At 54.2% G+C, this 21,650-nt stretch overlaps 4 protein-coding genes across 10 annotated transcripts in view; 1 reads left to right on the top strand and 3 right to left on the bottom strand.

Moving 5' to 3' along the window:
• The window catches only part of PLD2 (phospholipase D2), a 35,267-nt gene extending 34,514 nt beyond the window's left edge, over positions 1 to 753 (bottom strand). The window contains exon 1 of one of the 3 annotated variants that reach the window (XM_061591142.1): positions 244 to 753. The gene's annotated coding sequence lies outside the window, so the exon portion shown is untranslated. The remainder of the gene's footprint in view (positions 1 to 243) is intronic. The other 2 variants (XM_061591140.1, XM_061591143.1) reach the window with 2 other exon arrangements.
• On the top strand, positions 425 to 3,888 carry LOC133366771 (cuticle collagen 40-like). The gene is made up of 4 exons (XM_061590249.1): positions 425 to 588; positions 1,085 to 1,436; positions 1,655 to 1,831; positions 2,044 to 3,888. The coding sequence occupies exons 1-4, from the start codon at positions 425 to 427 to the stop codon at positions 2,218 to 2,220; spliced, it is 870 nt and encodes a 289-aa protein (XP_061446233.1). The 3' UTR covers positions 2,221 to 3,888.
• PSMB6 (proteasome 20S subunit beta 6) lies at positions 3,493 to 8,448 on the bottom strand. Its single transcript, XM_061591144.1, has 6 exons — positions 8,308 to 8,448; positions 6,704 to 6,771; positions 6,050 to 6,181; positions 4,415 to 4,544; positions 3,862 to 4,006; positions 3,493 to 3,735 (listed from the first exon to the last, which is right to left on the bottom strand). The coding sequence occupies exons 1-6, from the start codon at positions 8,431 to 8,433 to the stop codon at positions 3,608 to 3,610; spliced, it is 729 nt and encodes a 242-aa protein (XP_061447128.1). The 5' UTR covers positions 8,434 to 8,448; the 3' UTR covers positions 3,493 to 3,607.
• A 6,606-nt stretch (positions 8,449 to 15,054) lies between these two features.
• Positions 15,055 to 21,650, bottom strand: GLTPD2 (glycolipid transfer protein domain containing 2). Of its 5 annotated transcripts, none has more exons than XM_061591066.1 (4): positions 21,467 to 21,650; positions 17,299 to 17,390; positions 16,357 to 16,547; positions 15,055 to 15,753 (listed from the first exon to the last, which is right to left on the bottom strand). In XM_061591066.1, the coding sequence occupies exons 1-4, from the start codon at positions 21,603 to 21,605 to the stop codon at positions 15,231 to 15,233; spliced, it is 945 nt and encodes a 314-aa protein (XP_061447050.1). In that variant the 5' UTR covers positions 21,606 to 21,650; the 3' UTR covers positions 15,055 to 15,230. The 5 variants fall into 5 exon arrangements, with proteins under 5 accessions (XP_061447050.1, XP_061447053.1, XP_061447054.1 ...); XM_061591069.1 differs by having other exon boundaries at positions 21,402 to 21,649; XM_061591070.1 differs by having other exon boundaries at positions 17,299 to 17,387; positions 21,402 to 21,649.

Raw genomic sequence — 21,650 nt, 5'->3', positions numbered from 1 at the left:
GCCGCGGCGTCTCTAGGAGGAGCAGCACCGACAGGCAACGTCCCTCTCTCCCCCCTGCCAGTCCCGGGTCGTGAAGATCTCCGACGACCGGAGCGTTTGACTCATGCCGGGTCCCCGGCGGTGCCGGGGGGTCTGGGGCGGGAGGAGCGGAAGTGGGGCTGAGGCTCATCCGACTATGGGGGTGCCCTTCCTTGTAATGTGCACGCGGGGGGGGGCGCAGGGGTCCCGATTCCCGAAGCTTACCTGGGGTGGAGGGGGCGAGCGTGGAGGCGGGAGCGGGGCCGCTGCCGAGAAGACGAAGAGCGCAGCCGCCCGGCAGGGCAGGGCTGGGCCGTCCCGGGGAGAGGAGGGCCTCTCTAGCGGCGGAGCGGAAGGCAGCGCCGCCCCAGTCTCGGCTGCCAGTCCAAACAAGAGAGCCCGGAGCATGTGCAGAGTGTCTCCCTGCCTTGACGGGATTGGGGGGGCGCTGAAGTCCCCCCTCCCACCCCAGGAGCGCGGAGCTGGGGCAGGATTGGACCCCGGGGAGAAAGGCGGCTCTGGCGGGGCGGGCGGGGGAGGCCGCTCGGAGGTTGCTCCGCCTGATGAACTGTGTGCCGCTCGGAAACTTGCAAGTTCCTTGCAGGAGGGTTGGAGATGGGGGAGGAGAAGCGCGACACCCCACCCTCGAATCCTGCTGCCTCGGCCGGCCTAGAGTCCCCTCCCCCGCCCTCCTCTGTTGCGGGACTCCAGGCCGGTCTTGCATTTGGAGGAGAGGCGGTGCTCGGCCTCCAAAACCACCTCTGAGCATGCACAGAATGCCCCGCTAAACACTTTTCTCTCTAGGCAAGCTTGCCCGGCTCTGCAAAGTTGACATACTTTTTAATACTTAATTTTATAATGGGTATTTTTAACTGCTGGTTTTATTTACATTTTGAATTATTTTTCTAGGCCGCATTCCTGGCTGAAGTTCCTGCAGTTACCCCATTTGGGGGGGGGGGTAATAGTTCTGCGAACTTTCTTCACAAGCAACCCCCCTCCACCTAACTTTTCCGTGGGCGGGGGGGGGGAGAAAGGGTGCTTGTCTACGTGTAGGCTGACCCAGAAGATGGCGCTCCTGCCCCCCCCGGACCCAAAGGGCTTTTCGTGGGTATTTCGGGGTGTGTGTCTCAGACCACAACTTTGACAGTGGCGTTTCCCGCATTTGGGGAAGTCGCAGGGCTGTTTCCTGCGCGGTCGCAGCCTCAGCCCCCTTCCCCTTGACTCTGGTCCGGCCCCACTTGCGCCCCTCGCGGGCTCCAGCTGGAAGGGGAGGCGGGGCCGGGCGCTGTTTGCCAAAGGAGGCGGGCGGAGAGCGCGGCCCACCCAGGGAGGCAGCGGCTCCGGGCTCCAGGCTGGGGGGCCCGCCGGGAACTCCCGAGTCCGACGCTCCAGCAGCCGAGGCGAGAGGACGCAGGCAGGTGAGGCGCGGGGCGGGACCGGCAGGGCAGGGGGAAGAGAAGCCAGACCCCCCCCGTGGAGCCCCCTCGTGAGGCTAGGAAACTTCGACATGGTGGGGGGCGCGAGGAAGAAGAGCACATCGCCTTCCAGCCTGGCTTTCTTGCGCCGCCCCAAATCCTTTAGCGCTGCGCTTACGCTCTGCGCCGCAGTGGCGTTTCGTTTGCGTTCTTTGCCTCAGTGCGCCCGGGCCGTCCGCACTCCCAGAGCCCGCTACTGCTGCTGCCGCCGCCGCCCTCGGGCAACCGCCTTCCTGCCACCGGACCCTGCAGGATGGGGGCCAAGTTCCCGAGTTGCTTCCCAAGGGGGAGACGCTGGAAACGAGAGGGCAAGACCAGGCAGAAGGAGCACCCCACCGGTAAGGAGGGAGGGCACCCCACCGCCTCTGGATCCCTGAGCTCTGCCTGCCCTATGTGGCCTCCACCCGGCAGCAGGGGCCAGGCTAGCCTTTCCCCCCACTCTGCCCTGGCACTTCCAGCGCAGGCCTCCTGCAGGTGTCCCTTGGGAAAAGTCTGGCCTGTGAGCTGGCTGAGGGCCCCCCTCCCCATCATTCTCCTCTCCTCTCCCTAGCAGCCTCCGCGGACACCCCTGAAACCACCACTCCACGGACACGCTCCACACCATCCACCAGCAGCGAGACCGACTCCCAGAGTGGACGGGCCTACTTCAGCGGCAAAGCACGCGTCTCCTTCCGTCACCAACTGGACTCCGAGAGGGATTCGACCAACTGAGCCCCCCACGGGCTGAATGCGCCACTGGCCCAGGACAGGCTGAACTTTGGCCCAATGCCCCATGGGAGACCACTGGCAATAAAGGGGGTCAGCATAGCCCCCGCCCCTCCATTGTTGACCAACAAGCAAAGCAACTCTGGCTCGTGAGTGGAGCTGCGCATTGGACGCTGTTTGGATGAGGAGAGGGTGGTTGTGCCAGTCAGCCCTTCTGGAGCACAGAATAAGCGAGGGGGCAAGAAGGGTCAGGCCCAAGTGGAGGGATGGGAAAAGCCAGATAGTTTTCGGGGGGGGGGGGAGGCAGAAAGAAGGCTGCTAAGTTGAACTTGACTAGGTGGAGTCCAGGTGGTGGCTGTCACCTGAAGCACAGCCGATGGAGCCTTAGGCCCTGATCCACAGCCCAAGCAGGTGCAGACCAATAAAAGTAGCCGCTGTTGACCCTCCTCTGGTGCAGAGCCACTTTTCTTCCACTAGACCACGAGCTGGGCTCCACCCTCCCTTCCTGCTTTTCAAACCCATCACCAGGCCAAGCTCACTGGGGTGTGTTGGGGGGTCCAAACAGCAGAGGAGAGCCCTCTTTATGCCACGCGAGTGGGTGGTGGGTGGGTGGGTGAGTGAGTGAGCGAGCAAGCACGCAAGCATTGCTGACTTTGGGAGGCGCCAGCCTGCAACGCCTCCTGAGCTGGCGCTCAGCCCAGCCACTCCAGTCCAAGCAGAAGACAGGCTGGAGCAGGCACGAGGGAGGGGCTGAGTGGAAAACAACCACTCCACCCACAAAAACAGGCAGAAAAACATTTCGCGGGGCTGGGGTTTGGGGCATCCAGAGTCCTTTTTTCTTCCATTGTGCCCCTGAACTCCCCCCTTTTGGAGACAGCAGGACAGGCTGGGTGCGGCTGTGCAGATCCTGGGCGTAACCCCCTTATCTCACCCCCACGCGCACGGTAATCACAGGCATGAAGAAACCACAAGGGAGCGGAGCCAGCCCTGCAGTGAGGCACCCTACCCGGGGAGGGAGACAGTAGCAGCCTCAAGGGGGGAAGGCAGGGGGGGGAAACACTGAAAGGTAAACATTCATGCACACACGCCCCTTCTCCCCCTCCAGAGGAGATGGGGGGGGCTTCCTCCTCCAGCGTGCTCTGCACTTTCATTGAACTGCAAGTCCCACAATGCTTGGAAAAAGGTACGGCCAAGTCCTCCCCCCCCCCCCCCCCGCTGCACTCCTCTTCTCCAACCATTGCTCCACCCAGGCTTTCCATCCCAGCCACTCGAGAGGAATGGGCAACACACTCCATTTTGTGCCCCATATTTTAATACAACATCAGACCATCTGAAAAGAGAACAAGCTACAGACTCCCTTCCCCGGCCCCTCCCACCCCACCAAAAGGCATGGGCCCCCTCCCCATTTTTCAGAGGGAGGAGAACCGGGGCAGATCGTTCCCCAGAATGACCTTGCGCTCCACCCCGTCCTTCGTGATGGCGGCCAGGCGGATCACTCCCCCGCTGGAGCCGTCGCGGTCCATGGCCAGGGAGAGGGCTGGAAGGGAAGAAAGAGGAGAGTGAGGCGGGACCCCACTCACAAAACAGGGTCCTGCTGCCCCCCTTTGTGGTGTGCAGAGGGGCCCTGTCTGCCTCTGGCAGGGGCTGCCAGAGGCCTCCTTACCGTTGGCTGTGAAGGTCAAACATTCCTCTTTGCTCATGCCCGGCTTGTAAGTGGCATCGACAAAGCCATAGATGTAGGAACTGCCGGACCCGCCGATGGAGAAGGGCTGGCGCACCATCATCCCGCCCATAGGGACCGAGTACACCTGGAAAGCAAGCCGGGGGGGTGCACAGAGTGTGAGCCAGGCTGTTCCCTGGGCACCCGTCTGGCAGAGAGCGCCCTCGCCTGGGATTCAGGTGCAGACGTGTGGGTGGCCAGCTTGCCTAGGGAGCATCCTTGACCCAGGCAGCCACAAGGATCCCAAGTCAGACCATGGGCCTACCTAGGCCAGTACTGTCTACACTGACTGGCAGTGGCTCTCCAGGGTTTCAGAGCAGGAGTCTCATCTCCAGGTAGGACTGGGAAGACTGAACTCGGGCTCTGCCACTGAGCTCTGCCCCTTCCCCAAAGGACGCCAGGTTCACAGAGCACCCTTGTGTGGGATTCAGCTGGAGCCTCCTCTGGGGTAGGAGAATATGTGTGAGTGACCAGCTTGGTTTGGGAGCAGCCTCACCTGGCCCCCTTTGCGCTTGTCCCAGCCAGCCACAAGGATCCCGGCTGTGAGATCCTCCCGGTATCGGTAGCACATCTCTTTGAAGAGGCTGGCAGCGGTGTGCACCAGAGGGCGCTCGTCCAGCTCAATGCTGCAGAGACGGGTTGCAGGGGGAAGAACCACAGAAAGGAGAACATGAGTCACACACGGAGCAAGCAAGGGGAAGACGGGGACGGATTTGGGCCCACGGGTAGTGGCACTCACACACATCCCTCGCCACCTACACGTGGATTCCTCAGAGCGCTCAAAATGCTTTTCACCTTTGGCCTCCTTGCATAAGCTGAAGTATTATGTCTAAACCACAACGAGTCAGCCTCTGGATTCTTCAGGCCTGTCCCTGTGAGCTCCTAACTTAACAGAATCTCAGGCTGTTTGTCTCAAGGACCACAAAGAGGACGTGAGGAAGGGAGTAGATCTCGGAGGAACATACCCAGGAACAGAAAGAGGATAGTCACACATGCCTCTCTGTGCGCGCACACCCATACTCACACACACACAGGCAGATGTCCCTCATTCTCACAATCAGGAGTGTTAAAGGGTCTGAAGGGCTGGGGAGGCAACACGGCTTCTACTTGTGAAAATAGAACCACTGACCAGTTATTCCACGTTAATTATACCAAATATACACAAGAGGTGAAAGTGAATGGGAATGGAGAGGCATGGCCCAGCTGGAAGATGGGATGGCGTTCCAGAAAGAAATTTCATCTTTGCTCAGCAGCATGCCTGACATTCCTAGACAACACCTGGGGACTTCTGGCAAAACAGGGCGATAACAAATAGTCCTGACAGATTAGTAAAAACAACAGGAAAGTGTTGCAAGGGTCTGGGGTTAAACTAAGGAATTTGCTCTCACAAGATGTAGTGACGACCATATGCCTGGATGACATTAAAAGGGGTTTAGACAAATTCATTGAGGATAAAGCCAGCAGCGGCTACTGGCCAAGGTGGCTGTGTGTTGCCTCCCTGGTCGGGGCAATCTGCCTCCGAATGCCAGTGGCCAGGAATCGCAAGTGGGGATTGTGGCGGCGTTGCACTGCTTGCGGCTTCCCTTTGGGGCGTCTCGTTTGCCACAGTGAGCCAAGGATATGCTGGTCGAGATGGGCCCCCTCGGGCCTGATCCAGCGGGGATGTTATGTTAGAGAACTGCAAGGGGCCGCTGGAAGGAATGGCCAGAGTGCATCATTGAAAAGGCCAGAGTGCATCATCAGACCAAAGGTCTGGGCTGATTTTGGGAGGAAGGGCAGGATATAAATTTAACAACAACAATTGTCCACTTACTCCAGCATCTAGCTTCCCACAGTGGCCAATTGGATGCCTCTGGGAGGCCCGCAAGCAGATCACATAGGCAGCACCCCCTGCCCCACATTGTATCCTCCCCCAGTAACTGGTCTTCAGAGGTAGACTACCTCCAAACACGGAGGTTCCCCCTTTGCTATCGTGGTGAATCTTAACAGCCCTCTCCTCCGGCAGCTCATGTCCATCCCTGAGTGCAGCAGGGTGTGGTTTTGCTTAGCTTGCACGGGCCTGCAGGCTTAGGGGGGCAAGACATACACCGGGTCACCACCATCTCCCCTGAGGGGCACCCATCCTCCGTACCTGTGGAAGCCCAGCTGGTATGTCACAGCATCAGCAATGGCTTGAGTGTCAGCTGCAGAACCCGACCGGCAGCAGAAAATGTGGTCGTGGATCTGCGTCAGCTTGTCCGTGACTCGGTTGGCGATGTAAGAGCTGCAAGCAACAGGGAGGCCCATCAGCGTTAGGAGTTCAATGACCACACGGGATTTGAGGAAGGCTGTGGCTGGGGGGCCCAGGTGCCCACAAACCTCCCACATCAGAAGATGAAGCCACACAAACGCCGCGGAAGCTGCCGAATACCGAGGCAGGCCTTTTGTTCATCCCACTCAGGACTGACTGGCAGCATTGGCTCTCCTGGGTCTAAGGCAAGGCGTCTTCCCCAGCCCTACCAGAGATGCCATCGGGGACTGAACCGGGACCTTCCGCATGCCAAGCAGGCGCTCTCCCACTCAGCTACGGCCCTTCACAACCTAGCACCTATCAAAAGTGCTGCTCCATACTGTTGGATTCTCCCCTGTTATTCTTGCTGGGCTGGCCGGACCCCAACGAAAGAGGCCAACGCCTCCTCAGACACAACCAGCCTCCATGCAGAACAAGATGGAGTCTGCCTTGTGGGAGGGCCCCCTTGAAAAACGCTAGGAGACTCCTTCCCACCGCCTCCCCCCCCCCACTCACCCTGTGGTGGTCCTGGAGTCGGCCCCAATCACAACCCCATCATCAAACTCCACAGCCATGATGGTTGTCTGAAGGAGGAGAGACACAGATGTTAGGAACAAGCAAGATGCCTGTGGCTAGCAGGGGAGCTTCTTCTCTTACTGCAGTCCGTGCTGGGAAAAGGTCTTCTGCTTCCTTCAAGGACTCTGCACATTCTCTCTGATCGCCCCTTAAGCAAGGAATTCACCCCATCCCCAACCAAACATGTTTGTGGCTCCCCTCTCCTCCCTCCTTTGAATCTCCCTTCGGAAAAAAACCACATTTTCCACTAATACTTTGGTTGAGCTCCCTAACCCTAACCTCAACTATAGCTGAGTTTGCCCCCATTCATCCCCCTCTCTTTTGCTGTCTACCTCAGTACCAGCACTTTGATCACTAGTTCTTTGAGGCAGACGCCTACCTTTCTATTTTGGCTGCAAGGTTTGTGATGGAGGGTTCTGTATAAACATTCACACAAGCAGTGGCGTATGAGAGTAGCCAAGCCACTCTATAAATCAGGAAGGCCCTGGGTTCAAATCTCACCTCACCCTCTGCCACAAAGTCACTACATGGTGTTAGGAACGCCACTTCCCTCCCATCCCCAATCAGCATTTGCCTCCATCAGCAAAAGGGAGACATTGCATCCCTTCATTATATTTTAATGCCACTCTTCCTCCAAGGGGCAAGGATTGCATGTGTGCCTCCTCCTCCAATTTTACCCTCACAACCACCCTGTGACCATACAGTCCTGCCTTACAGGGTTGTTACAAGTATGATAACACAGTCAAATATAGAAAACACTCTGAATGCTCAAAATCACCACACAAATGCTAAATATTATTAATACTACAACTACTCAGTCCTGCCCAGCTCTTAAAAGATATAGAGTGCAATTCTACACATGTCTATTCCAGTGGAGGCTGGTCCACTCGGGCAAGCTCGCTCTGCCCTCAGACAGCCCCCACCCGCCTGCCTCCTGCCTTACAACCCGTCCAGGGGCGGCCCCGGCTGCCAGCTTCCTCCTCCGCAGTCTCAGTGTCGCCCTTGAAGGGAGGGCTCGCAGGATGGGGACAGAACTAGAATCACTTGGTCCTTCCCAACGTTGCCTCTGGCTCTGCCTGCTGTTGGCATCTCGGCCTCCAGCCCTTCCAGTCCCAACGGGGCCCAGCCGCCCCTGGTCTGCTCACGGGAACGCGGGGAGCTGCCTTAGACCGAGTCAGACCATTCTTCCGTCTACCTCAGTACTGCCTACCCTGGCTGGCAGCACCGGCTCTCGGGCAGCGAGTGCCTCCCAGCCCCACCTGGAGATGCTCTCGGGGGTGAACCGGGCGCTCTGCCGCGGAGCCACGGCCTTTACTCGGAATCAGGCCCACGGGGTTCAGTAGGGCTAACTCCCGGCCAGCACGCTTAGGACGGCGCCCTCAGACTGGGGCCTCCTCGGGGCAGGGACCTGCCCGCCTCGCGCCGTCCCTCCGTAAAATGCCAGATCGGGGGGGGGATGCAAGAGGGCCCCCGAGCAACAAAAAGGGGCAGAGACCCGCCGCCCGGCTCGGCCCCCTTAGTGGCTGCCGCTTCCTCCTGCTCACCCCGGTGGTGACCTCCTGGTGGGTCCAGTCCGGGCAGCCCCCCGCCAGCCCCACGCTCGGCCCCAGCACCGACGTCGACGCCATCTTGAATCTGAGCAAGACACTGTCGCGAAACCGCGGAGGCATCGCGCAGGACGCTTTACGGCGCCGGGTGCTAGTAGTTCAGAGCTATGAAGATGAGGAAGGACGCCTCCCCCGCCGCCCCCGGGGTGCTTCCGAGTTCACTAGGCCCCCGGGCGAAGCGAAGGCAGATCCGTCGGTAGAGGAGAAACGCGGGATTTTAGCACGAGAGAGATGCTCGCTTCTACTGCCCCGTGAGAACCGCAGAAGGTCCTCTGCGCGTCCTGATTCGGGGGCATCCTCCTCTGCTGCAACCTGAAGGGGCGTGTTTGGGGGGTAGCCCGATTTGGGGGGGGGAAGGACCGTTGAGGCTGAGTGACAAGAGCAGCTGCCTCGCGTGCAGAAGGTCCCAGGCTGAGTCTCCCATGGGACCCCAGGGAGGGCAGGGAAATTCTGCCGGAGAGCCGTTGCTGCCAGTTTGTGCAGACTTACAGAGTTAGATGGGCTTTGGGTCGGACTCAGTGGGAGGCACTGCAGCTCCCTACGTTTGGCCGCAACTCTTCACCAGCCTCTGCTGACCTGAGGTACTGACAGTGGACTCCCCTGCAGGGTTGTTGTAAACCACGATCTCTCAGCACAGCACACCCACTTGCCACAGTGGGATTACAGCACTGCAGGGCTGTTCCTCCCCATTCTCTTGGCCTGACCTCCAGCCTGTAATGTTTTGTGTGGGCTCTGCGACAGGACTCCCTCCCAACACTCTTCGACCTGCAGTGGGGCGGGGGGGGGCTCGCAATGATAGGGCGTGGCGTTTTCTTTGGGATTTACACATGCGGTTAGTCACTGAGAAGAGTCTTCTAACATGCTTCCGTGCCCTTTCCTGTCGATTGGAGCCAGAGTGAAAGGAGGTGAGCCAGTCATTCAGAAGGCTCTTCTCAGCAGTTAACACACTCCCCTTTCATGCTGATTGGATCCTATGGATATCTGTTGTTGTGGGAGAAGGTTTAAAAAGAATCTAATTCTTAACCCATCAGTGGAGGAGGGAGAATGGCTGTGACTAACATGAAGGGACCCTACACTTTTGAATTTGCCACTACACTACTGCCTCCGAGAATTTCTATGGGCAATTCCCCCACTACCCCGACCCTGCGGGGCGGAGAGCTCAGGCAGGCTTTTGGGGTGGGCTAGATTGTATCTTCATTGTTTTTAGATTTTCAATGTCTAGGTATTATATGCCTATGTTGTACGTCGCCCAGAGTGGCTGGAGAGCCAGCCAGATGGGCGACTAATAAATTCTATAAATAAATAAATAAAATAAAAAAGGCTGCTGCAGGGGAACTAGGAAATCATGCATCCAGTTGGTGCGATGTATCACTCTTCCCTTTCTTACCTTTTTGGTTCACACCCCGCAAGTGATACCACAGGCATCATCCCCTGGCCGGTCCGCCCCCTCCCGCCCATAGACTTTTAAAATAAAATCCTGGCACTTCCTTCCTCCTTTTTGACGCCATTTCCTGTTCTGTCAGAAAAGGGCAAAACTAAGAGCCGCTCCCCATGGAGGAGAATGGAAAGAGCCGGAACTCTATTGCAGTGGGCGGTGGCATTGTCGTCATTATCGTCATCACCTCATGAAAATGGCAGCCCCTTCCTGTTGCCATGCCCACATTGGAAAGGGGAGGGGGGCTGTGGTTTGGGGACTGAGTGGGACACAACAGCCCTGCAATACAGTCCAGCATAACTGTTCTGTTCCCCTATTCTCCCCGGGCCCCTTTAGGAGGGAGGGAGGGATATAAATGTAATTGATGGTGATGCCGGCGATGAGGCTTAGGGAGTCATTTGCAACAGCCTTGCAGTGCAGCCCCAACATCATTGGGTACTTAATACCCCACAACCCATTTTGGGGTGGGGGTCAACCATGAAGCGAGAGCGCTGCTGCTGCCGCACCCACACCCGAGTCCATTTTTCGGACTTCCGTAATGGGCATCTGTCTGGCCTCTGAGAAGGGGATATGCTGGGCTCGATGGGACCCCTTTGGCGTGATCCAGCTTCAGCTGCTGCAGGCTCTTCTTGCATTCTTAGGTTTGTTTTAAAATGCAGGGGTGACATTCATACCTGTGTCCAACGTTTGTCAGTGGCTGGGTCAGGCCAAACTGGGCCCCTCTAATCCAGCATCTTTTTCTCATGGTGGCCAACCAGTTGCCCCAGTAGGAAGACCCAACCAGGACCTGAGTGCAAAGAGCACTCTCCCCGCCTGCCGGTTCCAGCAATTGCTATTTGGAAGCACGCTGCCTCCGCCTATGAAGGCAAAGCAGAGCCACCCTGGCTAGTAGCCATTGATAGCCTCCTCCTCCTCCATGAATTTGTCTAATCCTCTTTTAAAGCCATCCAAGTTGGTGGCCATCACTGCCTCTTGTGGGAGTGAGTTCCAGAGTGTGATATGTCTTAGAATCTCCAGTCCATGGTTTCCCTGTGTGCCAGTATCCAGCCCTTCTCTGTCATCCCCCAGGGAGTCTCATCTACCAGAAACCAAGAGGAAATTTCTCCAGTTCATAGGGTCCCCTTGCAATGTTGTGTTGCCATCTCCAGCTCACACCTATTCATCTGAATTGGCAGCCATCACAATATTTTGCAGTAGGTCATGCACTGGGTGAAGAAGTTACTTCCTTTTGTCCAGAATCTCCCAACATTCAGTCTCATTGGGTTCTATGATGAGGAAAACTTTTCTCTATCCACTTAACTATGCATAATAGTATACACCTCTATTGTTCAGCCCCAGGCATGCCAGGGCCCTTGGGCACCAGCCTGCCCTGGGCCCTGGCACCCTCATGCACGCACGCACCACCTACCTACCTACCAGGTGGGGGGCGGAAGGTCGGACAGGCGAGCGAACAAACGATGAGGGGGAGGGGGAGCAAGTGGGGTGGAGGGCAAGTGAGGGGAGGGCGAGCAAGTGGGCATGGGCAGGCAGACAGCTCCCTCCCGGGTGGGCAGGTCCCTCCTTGCAATCCGCAACAGGGAGCCTGCCGTGGAAGGGGAGCACTACTCCCCCACCATAACAAAAGTGAGGGAGGGAGCAGGGTGGAAACGAGTGAGCGGGTGCAGGGGGAGAGGGTGAGCGAGTGAGCAGGCAGGAGGGAGGGCCAGCGGGCGAGCGAGGGAGCCAGCGGAGGGAGCACGAGCAGTGTGGGTGCGGGCCTGCCAGCAAGTGGGTAGGCAGCTCTCTCCCTGCGATCCATGGCAGGCATCCTGCTGTGGAAGGGGAGCCCTACTCCTCCTCTGTAACGAGGGGCCCTTCAGGGGTCCCTGTGGGCCATGGAGCCCTCAACCAGGGCCCCACCTTGCTGCCCTTTGGAGCCAGCCCTGTCCATGACCTTGAAAAAAAAAGTACCTAAAAAGTCCCAAATGCTGCAACCTTTCCTCATACAGGAATCGTTCCATCCCCTTGACCATTTTGATTGCCCTTTTCTGAACCTTTTCCAGATCTACGATATCCTTTTTGAGATGAGGCAACCAGAACTGTGCACAGTATTCAAAGTGTGGTCTCACCATAGATTTCTATAATGGCATGGTGATATCGGCAGTTTTATTTTTGGTCTTTTTCCTAAGACTTCTTAGTATGGAGTTTACCCTTTTTCGCAGTTGCCGCAAACTGGACTGACATCCTCATCAAGCTACAACCCCAAAGCCTCATTCCTAGTCGTTCACCAGCTGTTCAGACCTCATGAGCTATGTGCAGTGCTATATTTATGTATTTGCTTGTTTATTAAATTTACATCCTGTTCTTCCTCCCAAAGGGAGGTGCCAGTACTCATATCTTGAAAAAAGTGCCACTGGTGCCAGCACAAAATGGCTGCCGAGGACATAAAAAAAAAGAGTGACGGTTGTCCATACCGGTGAGCACCATCACAAAAACAGCACTGGCTATGTGAAACTAGGAGGATATTTCACCCAACATTCATCACTTTACACTTGCTTACATTGAATTGCATTTGCCATTTTACCGCCCATTCGCTCAGTTTGGAGAGGTCCTTTTGGAGCTCTTCACAATCCTTTCTTGTTTCAGCAATCCTCAACAATTTAGCATCATCAGCAAACTTGGCCACCTCGCGGCTCACCCCTAACTCTAGGTCATTTATGAACAAGTTAAAAAACACAGGAGGTCCCTTCCTCTTCTCCCAGGCATTTTAGCATTTTTTAAAATTGTTTTAAATTGTGTTTTAAATTGTTTTTAAAAGATGTGTTTTTAAATTTGTATATTTGTTTTTAATGTTTTTAGTGACTGTAAACCACCCAGAGAGCTTCGGCTATGGGGCGGTATATAAATGCAATAAATAAATAAATAAATATACCAATCCTTGGGGGACTCCACTTTCTACAGCCCTCCATTGGAAGAACTGTCCCTTTATTCCTGTTGGAACTGCTGGAAACATCTATATGCCAAACAGCCCTTGCCCGCTTGGCTTTTAATAGGGGAGGGTGTGGGGATCAGAAAGTCATCTGTATGGAGTACCCATTTTTCTTCTCTAAAATGTGGCAGGGAAGTTAGGAGATGGTATGGGGCTTTGCAAATGAAGAATGCCAAACGACCAACAGAGGGAGTATTGGCACACCGGCAATGAATGAGATTGCCCAGTTCTCAAATGTATTTGACACAATATTGCGCCTGAGTTAACAGCTGCATTCAGGAACAGAGCAGCAGCTCTGTGATGTTGGCTTTTCTCAGTCACCACCACCAGCACTGCCACCCAGGTGCTGTGCCGTTTGCCCCATCAAAGAGCCTCCGTCTGGCCTGGGGCTGCCAGGATCACTCCTGGGGCTGGGAGGCCCCTCCAGAACAGCTCCAATAAGATCAGCCAAGGAGGGGGCATTCCTGCCTCCTTGGTGCCCCCTGCACTGAGACACCCCCCTCCACTGTTTCTCTTATTTATCTATTTATTATTTATTTATTAAATTTATATACCGCCCGACTAGCAATAGCTCTCTGGGCGGTGAACATAAAATAGCATAAAAATACAATGAATAACAAAATAATACTAAAATACAATCATCAATACAATAAACATTTTAAAAAGTAAATCAGTGTAACTTAAAATGCTTCAGAGAATAGGAAGGTTTTGACCTGGCGCCGGAAGGAGAGCAGAGTCGGCGCCAGGCGTACTTCCTCAGGGAGACTGTTCCATAGTTCGGGGGCCACCACTGAGAAGGCCCTAGATCTTGTCATCACCCTCCGGGCCTCCCTGTGAGTTGGAACCCGGAGGAGGGCCTTCGTAGCAGAACGTAGTGCACGGGCCGGTTCATATCGGAAGAGGCGTTCCGCAAGGTATCGTGGTCCCGCACCGTATAAGGCTTTATAGGTTAATACCAACACTTTGAATCTAGCCTGGAAACATATTGGCAACCAGTGCAAGCTGGCCAGAACAGGTGTTATATGCTCGGACCGCTTGGTCCTTGCCAGCAATCTGGCCGCCGCATTTTGCACTAGTTGTAGCTTCCGAACTGTCTTCAAAGGTAGCCCTACGTAAAGCGCATTACAGTAATCCAAACATGAGGTTACCAGAGCATGTACCACTGATGTAAGGTCCTCTTTACTCAAATAGGGACGTAGCTGGGCTACCAACCGAAGTTGGTAAAACGCATTCCTAACCACCGAGGCTACTTGAGCCTCAAGTGAGAGGGAAGAGTCTAAAAAGACTCCCAGACTACGAACCCGGTCCTTTAGGGGGAGTGTAACCCCATCCAGGTCAGGGTATATATCCACCATCCGATCAGAGAACCCGTCCACCAACAGCATCTCAGTCTTGTCTGGATTGAGCTTCAGTTTGTTAACTCTCATCCAGTCCATTGTCGCGGCCAGGCAACGGTTCAGCAAATCGACAGCCTCACCTGAAGAAGATGAAAAGGAGAAGTAGAGCTGCGTGTCATCAGCATACTGATGACAACGCACTCCAAAACTCCTGATGACCTCTCCCAACGGCTTCATGTAGATATTAAAAAGCAGGGGGGACATAACTGACCCCTGCGGGACCCCATATTGGAGAGCCCGCGGTGTCGAGCAATGTTCCCCAAGCACTACCTTCTGGAGACGACCCGCCAAGTAGGAGCGGAACCACTGCCAAGCAGTACCTCCAACTCCCAACTCCGCGAGCCTCCCCAGAAGGATACCATGGTTGATGGTATCAAAAGCCGCTGAGAGATCAAGGAGAATCAACAGAGTTACACTCCCTCTGTCTCTTTCCCGACATAGGTCATTGTACAGGGCGACCAAGGCTGTCTCAGTGCCAAAACCGGGCCTAAAACCCGATTGAAATGGATCTAGATAATCAGTTTCATCCAATAGCGCCTGGAGCTGGCCAGCAACCACCCGTTCCAAGACCTTGCCCAGGAATGCTCTCCCTGTCAGGTTCCTACCTGCACGTGGCTACTGCCTGTCACTAGGCACCACCAGGGACTCCACCAGTCCGGACCGCACTCTCTTATGGTTTCTCTCCCCGCTCTAGCACAGATCTCAACAGATCCCCCTGCTAGGCAACCACCAGTAACGTCCCAATACTAGTATTCCCAGAGACTCTGAATACTGGTATTGTTATTCTCTTCACTGCTGCCACCATTTGTTACAGTTCCCCTTCAGCCTTGGTCATTACCTTACCCTCCCTTCTGGTCTGTGAAACCCCAGCCAAGGATCAGGCCTTTGGTAAACCAAATTAAGTATTTATTAAAGATAACAAAGCTAACAAGATTAACAAGATTTCTTCTTAAGGCACATAAGCATATGGTTTTACTCAATACTAATCCGAACTCCACCTCCCTCCTTCCCTCTCTCCTGGCAAACAACTCTTCCTGCAGCCTTTGGGTACGAGGAGGCATCAGGGCAGGTCCAGCATCCCGTGGGCAGCGTACACCTCGTGTGTGATGTTGTACACCCGGGCGATGCTGTGGACGGTGGCCTGGAGGATGGTCCGAGCCTTCCGCTCTTCTTCCAGGCAGATGATGTGGTACAGGTCCTGGCGGGAGGGCAAAGCCATGAAGGCCAGAGAAGCCACCTGCCGCACCCACCAGCTGTGGTATGGGGCCAACGCCTCCCGGTAGGCGTCCGCACACATCTGGGAAGGGTCTCTGTCCTCGCTGGTCCCCAGCTTGTGCAGGAAAAGCTCCAGCCACTTCAAGGCCCGATGAAGTCGCAGCAGTGTCCGGCAGCCAGAGGGGAGGTGGCCGGCTGGGAGAGACTGGAAGCCCACCAAGCCCTTGGCCAGTTCAAAGTTCACCATGGACTGCAGGGTGTGGTAGTGAGGGCCCTGCGGCCCATTCTGGTGTTGCTGCATGATGGCGATCTTGGTCTGAGTCTCCCGTGAGATCAAACCAAAGGCAGCGCCCAGAGAATCCATAAACCTGCCAAGAACAACAGAGGTTGCCGCCTGAGTCTGGAGCCTGATGCCTGGATCAAGCCAGGGGCCTCCCTCCCTCCCTCTGTGGGCTGCTCTAATTCCCACTTGCCCAGAAACTTTGTTGCCTGCCTGTTTGAATTTAGTTTGCAAATGCAGAGACCAAAACCAGACTGGCCACCATTGTGCACTCGCCTCCTCAGCCGCCGATTGGCCATGCTGTTCAGGGTGGTGTCAGCCATAGAGTGCTCACAGGCAGCCCATCTTCTGTTAGGGAAGTGAAAGGTCACTTTGGATGGGCAAACACCTTGCAGAAGGCTTAGGGAAGGGAGTACACTAGGTGCTGTTCGAAGGAATGGGATCAGTGGGTCTGGTCACTTCAAAGGCTGCTGGCTGTCACGGTTACAGAGAGTACTTCCTCAAACTTTGCTGTTTCCTGAAGAGTCTGAAAATTTACTTGCATCCTTTCAGACAAATCCTGCTTACCCTGGATAATAAGTGACATCCAGGGGCAGAATATCTCACTTGTGACACCTGCTTGTCATTCCACAGGTGCCCCTGGGCCAGGGCTGCCACTTTAGCGTCTTTGGAGGCTATGGCCTTTACTCACTTGATAAGCTCTTTCCAGCCACTGAGGTATTCCCAGATGAGGATTTGCCCGCTGGGCATGAGGCTGGCTGTGAAAGCCCTCTGCATGTGCTTGATGTGGAACTCATTGCTCTGGTCTTGGGGGTCGGCAGGGCTCAGCGGGAGGAGGGGTGCCCCAGTGGTGTTTGTGGGGGGAGAGGCAGGAGGAGGCATCTGGGAGCAGAGCAGAAAGGAGGAGGTCACTGGTGAGGGCAGAGGATGAACTGGTGGCACTGAAGGAATTAAGAGTCCCCGCCCCTCAAAAAAAGAAGCTCTCCTGCTCCCACCCCTCCCCTCTTCATTCAGTTTTATTTAATGACAGTCCAATGTATCAAAACAGTGTTCAGTTTTTGAGGGGAAGCACAGTTGTAAAATACTAGCAATCGAACACTGAACATTTATATGCCACTTTTGAGGCTTCAAAGCACTTCACAGACATTATCACGCAGTGCTCCTTATGATAGCCCTGTAGGGTAGGCCCATGTTATGATCCCCAGAAAATGGGAGGGGTCAAACCTGAGGGGGGGCTGCCTTACCACTGTCACCTGGTGAGCTTGTGTTAGGGGTGGGGACTCCTGTCTGGTTTCTTGCTCAGTCTTCCAGCCGCTCCGTAACACCCACCCATCAGACTCAACAAGATTAAGGATCAAAGTGGATATTGTGACTTGTATACCTGGTTGTTGTTGGGTTGTGTTTTTGTAAGCAAAATATACTACTTAGCAAGGAGGATGGGGTGGGGTTTTCATCTGGACCGCCACAAGGAACAGGGAGGTTTAACTCTTCCCCCCTCAGTTGGGATCCTGATGGAAATCCAAGCATTTCAAAACTCATCATTTCAGATCTGAATATAAGATGTGAGCAGAATTCCCTTTCAGCTCTATCATGAACCCAGAAGCAGCTGAGGTAGGAGTGTTCAGCTTCTCACCTCCTTCTCTTTATCCTCTTTGTTGGAAGGTGTCTCCCCAAACCAGTGGCATGGACGGCCCCCCAAAATGCAGGCGGAGAGAGAGTGCTCTGCTGTGGCACAGAGGGAAGAATGGGGTCAGATTCACAAGGACAAGAAGGCATAGCAGAAAATTGTTACTGAAATGTATAGTCCACACTTCATTACAAACAGGGCAGTTTCTTCACAGTAATATCTGAAAACATAATGCAAACAGACCATTCCAACAGACTAAAATCCAGTACAAAACCATTACCAATAAACAGTGGCAGATCAAACAGACTGGTAATAAGACCTGAACCTTGGGGGGAGGGGGGCTTCCAAACGGGTGTTTATGGCGGGGCAGGAAGCTGCTCCTGCATGCAAGTTGTTTTTGCAGAGTCCAAACAATGTCAGCATAAAAATGCCAGCCCACCCACATACCCCATGTAATCTGGATTTACCATTTCCTAGGAAAAAAATCTGATAATTTTTTTTAAAAAAACTGTTGCCAATTATCCATTTGCAGTATGTGACAATGGCCCATTTGCAATATTGAGCCTCCATGTCTGGAAGTGCCCCAGTTAAAACAAGAGTGACTTAAATATCTCCAGAGGCCTCTAACAGGTTCCTTTGAACCAGGCAGTGGAAGCTTTGGGTCCCTCCAGACATCCTTTTCATTGCACATTCGTGATGATTTGTGCTCATGATGGTATCAAGGCAGTTAGATATGATCCCACTTTCAATACTGCAAAGGTTTCAGGCCATTTCTCCTGAAACCTTTGGCACATGTCCCATAACTTTCTGCTGAAATCATGTACGTTTCATACCACAAACGTTCTGAGGGCCGGTGGGTGGGTGTTGTCCTGCTTGGGTCGTGCTCTAGTGCAACAGCCCTCCAGGCGGCAGTAACGGGGTAACGTTGCGGAAGCATTACAGAACAATGAATAAAGCGGAATGATGCGTGGATGCTCCAATACAAACCCACCACAAGTGCACTATCATTGCGTCAGTGGCATGTTGCAAAAGAAGGCAGACACACGCAGAACCATCAGTCTGTGGAGCAATCCAACCACCCTGAAAGAGACAGTGATCTGACAGCTCCTAAAAAAGCCCACCCTTGACCCATTGGTCTGCGACAGCTACCACCCGGTAGCAAATACCCCCTTCTTAGGGAAGGTGATTGAGAGAGCAATTGCAGGTACTCTTGGATGAAACAGATTATCTTGACCCATTTCAGTCTGGGTTCAGGCCTGGTTATGGGACTGAATCGACCTCGGTCACCATGATGGATGACTTTTATCAGAAGGAGGACAGGGGGAGTGTGACCCTGTTACTCTTACCTGATCCCTCAGCGGCTTTTGATACCATTGACCATGGTATCCTTCTGGGCCGACTTGGTGAGATGGGTATTGGAGGCACTGTTTTACAGTGGTTCCGATCCTAACTCCAAGGTCATTTTCAGATAATAGCATTGGGCAATTGTATTTTGGCCCCCTGGCATTTGTGCTGTGGGGTGCCACAGGGTACCATCTTGTCCCACATGTTGTTTAATATCTGTATGAAACCCTTGGGAGCGGTCATCAGGAGATTTGGGGAGAGGTGTCAGCAATACACTGACAATACCCAGCTCTATTTCTCCGTAACATCTAAATGGAGAGACGCCATGGACCTCTGCCTGGACTCTGTGGTGGGCTAGATGAGCAAGACGGAGGCACTGTGGGTTGGTGGTTCCCGAGTTCAGATAATTGGTCAGTTGCCTGCTTTGGATGGGGTCGTACTCCCTCTGAAAGAGCAGGTCCGTAGTCTGGTGGTGCTCCTGGATCCATCTTTGTCGCTAGAGGCCCAGGTGACCTCCGTGGCTAGGAGTGCCTTTTACCAGCTTTGGCTGGTAAGACAGCTGCAGCCATTTCTGGACCGGGATAGCCTCACCACTGTTGACCATGCACTGGTAATCTCTAGGCTGGATTACTGTAATGCGTTCTATGTGGGGCTGCCCTTGAGGTTGGTCTGGAAGCTGCAGCTGGTGCAAAAGGTGGCGGCAAGACTGCTCACTGGGGCAGGTTATCGCCAACATGTCACCCCTCTGCTGAAAGAATTGCACTGGCTGCCCATTTGCTACCGGGCCAAGTTCAAGGTTCTAGTCTTGGTGTACAAACCCCTTTACAGCTTGGGACCAGGATACCTGAAACACCGTCTTACCCCTTATATACCCAGTCGATCACTGCGCTCTCCAGGTGAGGGCCTCCTGCAGATACCATCTGATCAGGAGGTTTGTTCTGCACAACAATGCAAGCAAACCTTTAGTGTGACAGCACCTACCCTGTGGAATTCCCTCCCTTTGAATATTAGGCAGGCACCATCTCTGTTATCTTTTCAGCTCCTATTGAAGACCTTCCTCTTTCAACAAGCCTTTTAAGTTGAGACCTTATCCCAGTCTGCATCTGTGCTGGAACTGCTTTTTAAGATATTTTTAAACCTTTTTTTTAAAAGATGTTTTTAAAGCTTTTTTAAAAAATGTTTTTGAAGATGTTTTGTTTTAATATGTTTTTAAGGATGTTTTTAATATATTTTAAAGTCTGTTTTTATGATGTTTTAGTTATAGTGCTTTTGTTTGCCGCCCTGGGCTCCTACTGGGAGGAAGGGCGGGATATAAATTTAATAAAATAAATAAACAAATAAACAAATCATGTTGTGCAGCCATCTGTGCTTCAGGGGAGGGGGAGTGATTTCCAAAAGCCTCCAGATCCTCCCTCCTGTGGTCTGCCCCATGGCATAAAGGGTGAGGACTTATATGTGGGCCAGGGGCCAGCCCCAGGCTCCCTCCCGTGGGTCCATTCAACCACGACCAAGGCCAAGCAAAAGTCCCACACTGCCTCTGCCTGACCCACAAGCCTACAGCCAGGACCAAGCTCAGATGGATGCCAGGCAGGCAGGCAGGCAGGTACCTCTTCTCCCCCCCTCCCCCTGCCACCCCATTTCCATGCTTTCATGCGGCTGATGCATCCACATCAGCCTGCAGGAAAGCAGGCCCTCTACCCCAAAAGACACACCTATAAACATCAGTTTGTGAATCCAGTTTTGATAAAGGATGGTGGGTATATTGTTATCATTTATTTAAAGTGATTTCATTTATGAAAATCTCTGCTTCTATCAGTGTTTTAATTGAACAAATAACTAACACGCGCATCCACACAGAAGCACCTTCAGCCATAGCCATGAAGATGCAGGTGCATTCTTGCGCAGAAAGCAGTGATGCGCCCACTGCCACAGAAAGGCAAAGGCAGAGGAAGCACAATGCAGGTGGAGATGACACAATGGAGGTGGTGGGTCTTGAGGGGGAGGGAAGGCCGCAGTCACATTCAAGGGACATGTGGGAAATGGGAAGCGCCTCCAGGCCAGGTAAACTTATGGGAGGCTGTTGCTGCTGCCGCCACTATCTAATATGTTTAGGATGGGCCAGGCTGAAAGACCCAAATAGAGAAATGCCCAGAGACCAATTCCCTCTCTCTCACACACATACACATCAGAGCAAATGCATTTTTGGGTCAGTTTTTTGCCAACCTTGGCCGGGGCTGATGGCAGCTGTAGTCCAAAACATCTGGCTGGCCAAGGGCAGGCTGATCAAGTCATTCCACTTTCCACCTGGGCCCCAGAAGGGCAGTTTCGGCAGCTCTTGATTCCAGATAATATGAAATGCAGTATCCTAGGGCCAGCAGCCCTATTTATTGCATTTACACATCACCTCTTCTCCAAACTAGAACTGAAAGCAATATGGGGGGGGGAGTTTCTCCAGGCAGTCTCCCATCCAGGCACCGACTAGAAGGAGCTCAACCCTGCAATGCCCTCACTCAGACCATGCCCAGGACCCTTCAGACAAACTGCTGCTGCGAAAGGATTGGGCAAGTTGCACAGGTCCTCCTGAAAGGTACCCTTGCCTACTGGAGCAACACGGGGGTCACAGCCCCCTCCCCTCCCTGGGTGACCCTGGTCCCTCGCCCCTTCCAAGATGGGGCTCCACCTCTGGGGGGGAGGGGGACCTTTGCAGGTTCCTTTAGGGTGCAGACTGAGTTGGGTGGCTGAGTGGAGAGGAGAAGCGGCTCTACCTTGACTTGAGGACCGGCACACGGACATGCACACGTAGACGCTCGCCCGCCGCCCCTTGACTTACGGAGGCGCAGGCTGGAGAAACAGAGGAGCAGGAGGAAGACCCCCACGGGGAGGATCAGGCGGCAGAGGCGTGGGTGCGCCCAAGCAGTGGCACCCATGCCCGGCACCTGCTGTTTCTGCCTGCCGCTAGCTAGGCCCATCCCACCCCCAGCTCCCTTTGCTCTCTGACCTGGGGAGATAAGGCC

This window comes from Rhineura floridana, chromosome 11, assembly GCF_030035675.1.
Source record: "Rhineura floridana isolate rRhiFlo1 chromosome 11, rRhiFlo1.hap2, whole genome shotgun sequence".
NCBI lineage: Eukaryota > Metazoa > Chordata > Lepidosauria > Squamata > Rhineuridae > Rhineura > Rhineura floridana.
Note: the sequence above shows the minus strand (reverse complement) of the source record. Positions and strands in the feature narration are given on the sequence as shown.